We start from the raw sequence: 8565 nt of genomic DNA, 5'->3' as shown, positions 1-8565 counted from the left end.
GAGTGACCTGGGTAAGAGCTTGGGCCAAGCTTCCTGCCAGTAAGGGCTCCTGGGCCAGGCTTGGAGCAGGAAGGCCCGACCCCAGCCCTGCCAGACACCTGCCTGTCCCTACCACCTCCTACAGTGGAGCCACCTGCTCCAGGGCTGGGAGCCCCAGCACCCGCGGCCCCCAGCCCCTGGCATGGGTCTGAGCACAGATGGCTGCGCGTGTGAGGCCTACAAGGCTCACGTCATCACTGCGTGTGGGGAGGGGGGGGGGGATGGGGCGGGCAGGCATCCAGGCCCCGAAAGTTCTGCACCCCCGTGCCACGGTTGCCTGGCAGTGGGCAGAGCACACAGGAGGGCACAGAGCATGGTGGGTCTCCGTGGGTAGGGTCAGGGTCCCCCTCCAAGGCCCTGCTCTTCCATCCGGCTGGGGTCAGCACACCTGTCGCTGAGGGCACACAGTCCCGCGGGAATCTCCGGTCCACTTACCCTACAGGACCCCTGCCTTCCTGCAGGTGGTGGGACTCAGACTGTGCTGGGCCCCGGCCAGCAGCGTGTGGGTGTGGGACCTTGGGATTCTCGGGAGCCCTCCAGCCTGTCCCTGCCTGGCCAGTGAGAGGGGGGGGTGGCCTCCGATGGGACAGGCAGAGAGGGAGGGGGTGTCGGTGGGGAGTGGAGGTAGGTCAGGCTCCAGGTTGGGCAAGCCAGGGAGGGGCCTGCTGGCCACAGCTGGGAGTGTGGGTGGGGTGGAGGTGGGGGACCACACTGAGTGCCGGGGCTGACCCCGCAGTCCTCCCTGGGGGCCCTGGGGAGGATGGGCCGCCCCAGCTGTTACTGTAAATGGGCAGGCGGCTTCCTCTTTCCATGGAGGGCGCGCCTGGCATCCGCCTCCCCAGATAAGGGTAAGAGTTCTTGGCCTGCGGTCAGACCCCTGACCACAGGGTGCTGGGTGGGGCCTGGGGGGCCAGACTGTGGCTCTGGGGCCAACAGACTGGAGGACGGGTGGAGATCCCAAGACACAGACGGGCAGGAATGGCTGAGTGCACAGGGGACCGGGGTGGGGCTGGGGCTGCTGGCGGTAGAGGAAGAAGTGAAAGCGGAGGGTGGGGGAGTGTCACAGGGCAGGCCAGAAACCAAGGACCTGGGTAGGCGCCCAGGAGCACCCCCTCTGCCCCAGGCCCCCCGCATCCCCGGGGCCTCGGGCAGTGTGGAAAGCAGCACCATCCTCGGAGCAGCCCGCACCCGGAGCCCGGCTCAGGCCAGGGTTCCAGGCAAACGAGGCCCTGCGGCAGGACAGCCTCGTGGGTCCCTGGGCAGCATGCCAGGGGCGTGGGCGGTCCTGAGCCAGGGGACCCAGAGGTGGGGCAAAGAGGCAGGGCGTGGCCAGGAATACTGGGAAGGGGGCTTTGACAGCAGACGGCCCCCGTGTCCTGCACCAGGGTGCCCAGGGCCCCTGAAAGACTGATTTAGTTGCAAGAGAGGCCACAGGGGGAGGGACAAGGGAGGTGGACAGCAATAATCTCAAGCAGACCCCCCCCCCCCACTCAGCACGGAGCCTGGACAGATAGACGTGGGTCTCCATCCCCCCCACCCATGAGGCCGTGACCTGAGCAAAAATCACAAATCGGACACTTCACAGACTGAGCCACCAGGGTGCCCCGACCCAGGGGCCTTTAAAGTTAAATTCATACCCAAAAGTGAACCCGGAGTTGGAGCCCCAGCCCCGGGAAGGTACTGGCTGGCGTCTGGGCTTCTGAGGCGGCCGCCAGCCCACCTCCAAGACCCCGCATGGGCTGAGCACCACACTGGCCACGTGGTGCCCCCATGGCCTGCACTGGGCCCGCCACCCTGGGGAAGCCCCCTTCTCCAGCCCCTGCGGGCCTCCTGCCTTCCTCCGGGACGGCCTCTCCCCTCCCACCGCCTCATTCCTCCCACATTCGGGGCCTGGAGCAGTCCGCGGACCTTTGCCCTGGAGCCAGTGGGGAGCCCAGAGCCTGTGGGCCCTGAGCGGCGGCAGCAGGAGATGCTCTGCGGAAGGACAAGGCCTGGCACCAGCACAGGGACACCTGTGTGGCAGGCCCCAGGGAGGGGACATCAGTGGCTGCGTCGATACCCTGTGGGAATGGCAGGTCTGGACAAGTCCGGGAGGTCCCATGAGGACCTGCCGCCCATCCAGGTGGGCTTGGTTGTGAGGCCGAGAAAGGGGCAAGTGTTTGGCACTGGGCACAGGTAGGGCCTTGGCTGCCTGCCCCTGCAGCCCTCGGCTCCCACCCAGGGCCACTGGGGAGACCCCAGAGGACAGCGAGGAGCAGCCCTCCCCACAGCGCCACACGGTGGGCAGATGTCGTCATGGGGGGCCCACACCCTAGGTGTCCAGCCCTGCTCGGGAAGGGGGGCACTCAGATTCTGGCCGATGGTCCCATGGCTTCACGGTGGGGAGTCAGGCCAAGGTGACTCCCAGGTGATGGGGGGTTGGGCTCCGCTCTTGGGGCTGAGCCCCACTATGTAACCTTGCAGGCCACACCTGCAGGCCAAGGACCCCAGGGCCCCATAAGCAGTAGGAGGGGGCAGGGGCCTGGGGCGTGTAAACCACCCGCCTTCCCTCAGCTCCCCAACCCAGGCTCTACCAGATCCTGGGTGGTCCCCCACGAACGGCTGGGATCTTGGCCTTGGGGAGCCTGTGGACGACATGGAGGTTCTGCCTCCTGGTCCCCACTGTCCACGCTCCAGATCCGGTCTGGATAGGAGCCTGGAGCTCCGGCAGAGTGGGCTTCTCCAGGCTGTGGCTATCCAAAGCCCGGCGGGCTCGGTCCCCCTCCCTGGGACCCCCGAGGACTGCTGGGGTTGCGTGTGCAGTAGCCAGGGCTGGGCACTGGGGCTTCCCACCACCCAGTTCTCCAAGTGACCCCCGTATGACCTTGGAAGGGCTCCAGTGGAGCTGGGAATTGGGACACCGGCAGCCACAGGGTCCCGGGAGAGGTGGCAGCATAGGGTTCCCAGCACCCAGCACGGCCAGAGTCCCCAAGCTTCTCCCTCAGGCCAGCACGCTGGGGCCCAGGGCTCTCAGGGCCCCTGAGGGGAGCTGGCCATCTGCCCCGGAACAGGGTGGGGCGCGCGGCACAGTCCCCTCCAGCTGATATCCGTGGGCCAGCCAGGTGGGACCTAGGCAGACAGACAGCACCCCAGCCAGGGCGCTGCCCACCCAAGCCCCATGTCACTCCGGGTCGACGGAGACCGAAGGTCCGCACAGTCTGACAGGCAGACAGACACCCCCGCCCCCACCCTGGGCTCAGGCCCAGATGGTAACCCGGGCTGGGGGGAGGGTGCCCAAGCACGGCTGTCCGCGGCACACTCTCCAAGTCCTTTATTGTACAAGGTCATCTGTTGGGGGAGGGGTGCCAAGGGACTACGGCACACAGCGAAGTACATAAATAAGCAAGCTTTCTCTGTGTTCGTCTTCAATCAGGCATTTATAAACAAGAAAGCATACATTAATTACATAAAAATAGTTTTCGATAGTAGAGTAAGTCATCATGTCGTCATTAGCAGCAGCAGAGGGGACGCGGACAGCGGTGTGGACGCTCCTGGCAGGGAGAAAGGTAGAGCTGTGGGGTTTTTTTTTCCTTAATTGAAAAAAAAATGTCGCTTGTGACTCCTGACTTAAAGCAAGAACAAGACGGCCGCTCGAGCCTGGTGGACGCGGTGGGTGGGCAGGGGAGCTGTTCTTCCTCAGTTAAAAACAACCCCAAAAACAAGACAACTACCAGGTAAGAAAAGAGTTTCTGAAAAAGGAACCACCGTACACGCATGTGATACAACAGTGTGGGAACAGTATTTACAGGGACCGTCTGTACACGGGCTAGTCCGTACGAAAAGCAGGATATTACGTGTGTGAGTTAGCTGCTCCAAAGATATGAATGTTATTGCTGTTGTTTTTCCCTTTGTTAAAAATCCTCTTTCAGCGCAGAAATAATGAGTGATTAAACTGAACACACAGTCATCCGGATAGCGGGCGGGTTACACACAGGGAGAGCCCACAGCCGACAGATAGCTCCCTTCTCCCTCTGCACAGAAACCAAACGGCAGCTGCGCCGACCAAAGCCGGGTCTCGGGCCCCTCAGCCCAGCCCCCAGAGGATGGGAGTGGCCAGAACGCGCCGACACCCCCACCCCTGGACACCCTTCCACCCAGGGAGCTGCCCAAGAGGGCTCGAGCTGCTGGTGACTGGGGAGCCCGGGACAACCGGTCCCCGCCACCCCTGGGCAGCCGTGGCGGGCCCAGCTCTTCCCGACCTTCCGGGACGAAGCTGGCACATGGGGGTGTGGACCCAGCAGAGAGACGGTGACCAGAGGCGGGCAGGGCGAGGGCGAGGGGAGGCGGGGCCCCAGCAGAGGAGCTGTGAGAACTCCCCACCCTCCGGGACCCCCCCAAACTCCCAAACCTAAAAGTGAGCGGGAGGCCCTGGGCGGCAGGCCCCAGGGCCCTTTGATCTCTCTGGACTTTCCGACTTGGCACCAGAGCACAGCCAGCCAGAAGCACAGGGCACACGCGCTTAGAGCTCTGCCCTGCCGAAATCACGCAGTTTCCCTTGAAGAAACGACTGAAAACACACAACTCTGGAAAAACAAGGCTGAGCACGGCACTGTGAGTGTGGCATAGCACAAGCAGCCCCTTCTGGGGCCGGTAATAATGCCCATGGACGGGTGCACACACGGCAGAGCGCTACCATCCCATGCATACAGATCTCATAACTGCAAAATAAACAAAGCAAAAAGCAAAAAAAAAAAAAAAAAAACCCAAACCAACGCTGCATATATATGATGTCCCTTTTGCATTGCACTTTAGAAGGGGGGTCCAGCAGCACCTGCGCCCCTCCCCCCCCAGTAAACCACGGGCGGGAACCCTGCAGATGACCCGGTCACCAAGCCTCTGCTCGTCGCAGCGGCGGGCGGCGCCAGTCTTGGCCGGCGGTCTGGTCTCCACCTCCGTCTGCGCTCACAGCTGCCTCGGCGTTAGAACGGGGTCAAGCGAGGAATTCTGGTAAGATCTTTCTCGTGTACATAAATACCGTAATTTCGGGATGGGTAAGCCGCCTCTCGTCCACTGGGAGATCATTTTTCAAGCTTGGGCATAAAAAACCTTATACAATTTGCATGAACAGTTGAGAGTAAACGAGATTATTTGGAATAAATGCAAGGAACTTATTCTGATAGTGGCAGATTCAGTCCTATTGAAGACAAGGATCTCGGGGGTAAAAAGACAAGTCAGGGTTTGCTGTACAAGATGCTGGAAGGCACAGAACTACCCCCCGAAGTTCAGTTTTTGCATTTTCGTTTTGTGATTCCCTTGTTCAACCAAGCACCAGAGGGGGTTTCTAAACACTCGAGCACTTAGAATGTGCACTGCTCTATAAACGGGTTCGCGATATTTGAAAAGTAAAAACCTCAGTTAACTGGGGAATAAAAAGAGCAGGGAAGGGTTTGACAAAGTGCAGTTCCGAATATACGTTTAAATGAACAAACAAACAAACAAAAAAAATAGTGAAGTAATGCTGTTTTGTTCCAACGCTGCAGCCTCAGTCCGACGCAACAGGAGTGGCCCGGGGAGGGCAGCCGAGGCCGCGCGGGCCTGGCACTGCCCCACCCCCACCCCGGGCCGCCGGGCAGCAGCAGGAGGTGGCAGCCCGGCTCGCGGCGCCCTCCCTGCTCCTCCCAGCGGCAGCACAGGAAGCCTGGGTCCTCGTCGCTGAAAAAATAGACTCTGGAGAAAACCCTCCCTGTCCCTGTCCCGGGCCGCCGGCCGGGCTGCGATGGCTTGTAGGGGCGGGGCGGGGCGGCCGTGCCCACTCCCTTAGCAGGTCCTCGCATGGCGTCACGTGTTGCTGGGGCTTTTAAAAGTTAGTCATTAAAAAACCTGTTGATTTTTGAGTATCAAGTCTTCTTACTGGTTTTAAATAGCTTATAACAAAAATGTAAATGGTCGAACGTCCCGGCAAGCGCAGGGCCGCTGCCGGCGCCGACTGCGCCCGGCGGCCGCGAACCCCGCCGCGCACGTGAACTTGGCCAGTAGAAAATTCTGCAGTGGACTCCAAAAGTGTGTGGTTCCAAACACTCGCTTGGTTATAGGCACAGTAAGACGTTGTGCTGTGTGGCCGCGGGGCGGGCCCACCGGCGCGCAGAGCCCCGAGCCCCGGGCCGGCGCGGGCCGCCCGCCCACCCGCTCCCTGCGGCGCCCGCCCCGCGGCGGCAGACGGTGGGGTCCGCTAGGGCTCGGGCTCGGCCGTGCTCTCCGCGGCCTCGGGGCGCGGCCGGGGCCACAGCTGCTCGCGCAGCTCCTTCACCACCTTCTCCAGGTGCTCCCGCGCCTCGCGCTCCCGCAGCAGGTCGGCGCGCAGCTGCTCGCGGTCCGCCTCCGCCTGCTGCAGCTTCACCTGCAGGTCCTCGATCTGAAAGGGACGGGGGCGTCAGCGGCCCCGCCTCCCGCCCCCGCCCCCCGCCCGGCCCCCTTCCTGGCCCCCTTCCTGCGTGGGAGATGCAGTCCGCAAGGGAGGCGGGGACAGGCGCCGGACAGCATGACCCGAGGGCAGACGCAGCACACAGACACCACCCCCCACCACCTCCCCCTCCCCGGCGGATGGGCAACGACCCGAACCCTAAGAGCTGCGGCCCGGACTCCTGCCGGCCAGGACGGCCCGTCAGGCGGCGCAGAGACCCTCGGAGGTGCCCAGGGTGGACAGCCCACAACCCCGGCCCCCGCCCCAGGACAAAAGAGTTGGGGCTGCCTGGGGGCCCCCTGCACCCCTGGGGCCGGCTCGGAGCCGACTCCTCAAGCAAAATCCCCCAGGAAGGGCCCGGCCTGGAAGGAAGGAGCCCCAAGGAGCTCCCACACGGTGGCCCCGACAGGCCAGAGGACCGCCTCTCCGTGGAGGACCAACGCCGGCAGCCCAGGGCAGGGCCCCCCTGGCCTCCTGAGCCGGCAGCGGGTCCCGCGGGTGCCCAGAGAGCGCCGGCCGCTTCCCGCCCGGGGCCCGGGCGCCGCTCCGCAGCGGCAGCCGACGGGGGCGCGCTGGGGCCTCGCCGCCGGGCCCTGCCTCCTGGGTGGCGCCCCCGACACCCGCCCCGAGGCCCCCCGCCCGTACCTGGGCCGAGTACTTGGCGCGCAGGCGGCCGGCCTCACAGCCCTTGTCGCACACCCGCACCTGGCGCGCCTGCTCCAGCTCCCGCTTGAGGCGCAGGCGGGACTCGTTGGCCTCCCGCATCTTCTTCTCGTTCTCCGCGCGCAGGCGCTCGATCTCCTTCCGCAGGTTGCGCTTGGCCTCCGTGGCCTCCCGCAGCTTCTCTTTCTTGGCCACGCGCAGAAACTCCAGCTCCTGGAGAGCAAGCGGCACACACCGTGGGCCGGGGGCGGGGGTGGGCCGTCCCCTTGCTGCCCCGGCCCTCCCGGCCCCACGGGGTCCCAGCGCACCCCAGCCTGCGGTCTGAGCAGACAGCCGCGGCGGGCAAGCTTCCGCTGGGGTCCCACGGCCGCAGGGGTCCCTCCAGGCGGGGCCGGGGCCCCCCATGCACAGCGGCGCTCCCCGGCGTGGGCAGGTGCACTCACGCCCCCACCCCGGAACCAGGGAGAAGGCGTTCTGGGTGAGTGCCTCACAGACACATCTGAAATCTGGGGCTCTCAGGACCACACGGCTGAGTCGCGTGTGCGCGGAGCCCCTGGGCGAAGCTGCCAGACGCCAGCCGTTCAGCTGTGAACTCAGCGGGCGCGCCGGGGGGCTCCTGCAGGGCCACAGAGCCCGAGGGTGAAGGCCCGCCCTCCCCAAGCCATGAGCTCTGCGGCGAATGGGCACAGAGGACGCGACAACATAATGACCTGGGGGCCGGGTGCTACCGAGGTGGGAGGCAGAGGCAGATGCGGGCGGGGCCCAGACCCCCTCGGCCTGCAGTCCCCGCCGCACCGTGGGGTCAGCTCGGAGCCAGCGTGTGTGCACAGGCCGTGCGCTTGTGCCCGAACCGGAGCCACCTGGTCCGGCCCTCACGCTTGCCAGAGCAACCTGCCGCATCCGACTCCGACAGCCCGCGTGTGCACGAGGGACCCCGGGGGCTGCAGCCCAGGAGGTGTACCAGTCCTTGGCACACCAGGGCGCGGGGCTCCTGCTGGAGAGCAGCGGGCCTGTGCTGCCCCAGAGGGACAGGCCGGCAGCGGGCGCAGGGGCGGAGCCTCACCTGGTGGAGGCCGCGCTTGGCCTGCAGGGCGGCGCTCAGCTTCTCCTCCTGCTTCACCCGCATCTTCACCACCTCGTGCAGGAACTTCTCTTTGGCTTCCTTGGTGTCCAGGCCGCCCTCCAGGGCCTGCCGCAGGTGCTCCAACTCGGCCTCCAGGCCGCCGCTCGTGGGGTCGGCAGGGGCCACAGCCTCAGGGGCAGCAGGGGCGGCGGGTGGGGCGTGCACGCCGGGGGAGCTCAGGTCCTTGGCGGAGCTGGATGAGGTAAGGGACGGGGACGAGAGCGAGGACAGGGAGGAGGTGACTGCGGAAACACAGATGGAAGCCGAGGTCACCAGGGTGCTCGGCACCTGGCCGTGCGGC

The 8565-nt window shown here is 65.0% G+C and overlaps 1 protein-coding gene across 3 annotated transcripts in view; it reads right to left on the bottom strand.

The window, feature by feature from the left end:
• Nucleotides 1-3334: 3334 nt before the first annotated feature.
• Nucleotides 3335-8565, bottom strand: part of SKI (SKI proto-oncogene) — a 67092-nt gene continuing 61861 nt past the window's right edge. For 2 of the 3 annotated variants that reach the window (XM_059135911.1, XM_059135910.1), the window contains exons 5-7: nucleotides 8205-8506; nucleotides 7124-7354; nucleotides 3335-6430 (exon numbers count right to left, since the gene is read on the bottom strand). In XM_059135911.1, coding sequence (XP_058991894.1) covers nucleotides 6248-6430; nucleotides 7124-7354; nucleotides 8205-8506 — 716 coding nt within the window. In that variant the 3' untranslated portion in view covers nucleotides 3335-6247. The remainder of the gene's footprint in view (nucleotides 6431-7123; nucleotides 7355-8204; nucleotides 8507-8565) is intronic. The other variant, XM_059135912.1, reaches the window with a different exon arrangement.

The sequence above is a fragment of the Mustela lutreola genome, chromosome 10 (assembly GCF_030435805.1).
Source record: "Mustela lutreola isolate mMusLut2 chromosome 10, mMusLut2.pri, whole genome shotgun sequence".
In the NCBI taxonomy this organism is placed as follows: domain Eukaryota; kingdom Metazoa; phylum Chordata; class Mammalia; order Carnivora; family Mustelidae; genus Mustela; species Mustela lutreola.
Note: the sequence above shows the minus strand (reverse complement) of the source record. Positions and strands in the feature narration are given on the sequence as shown.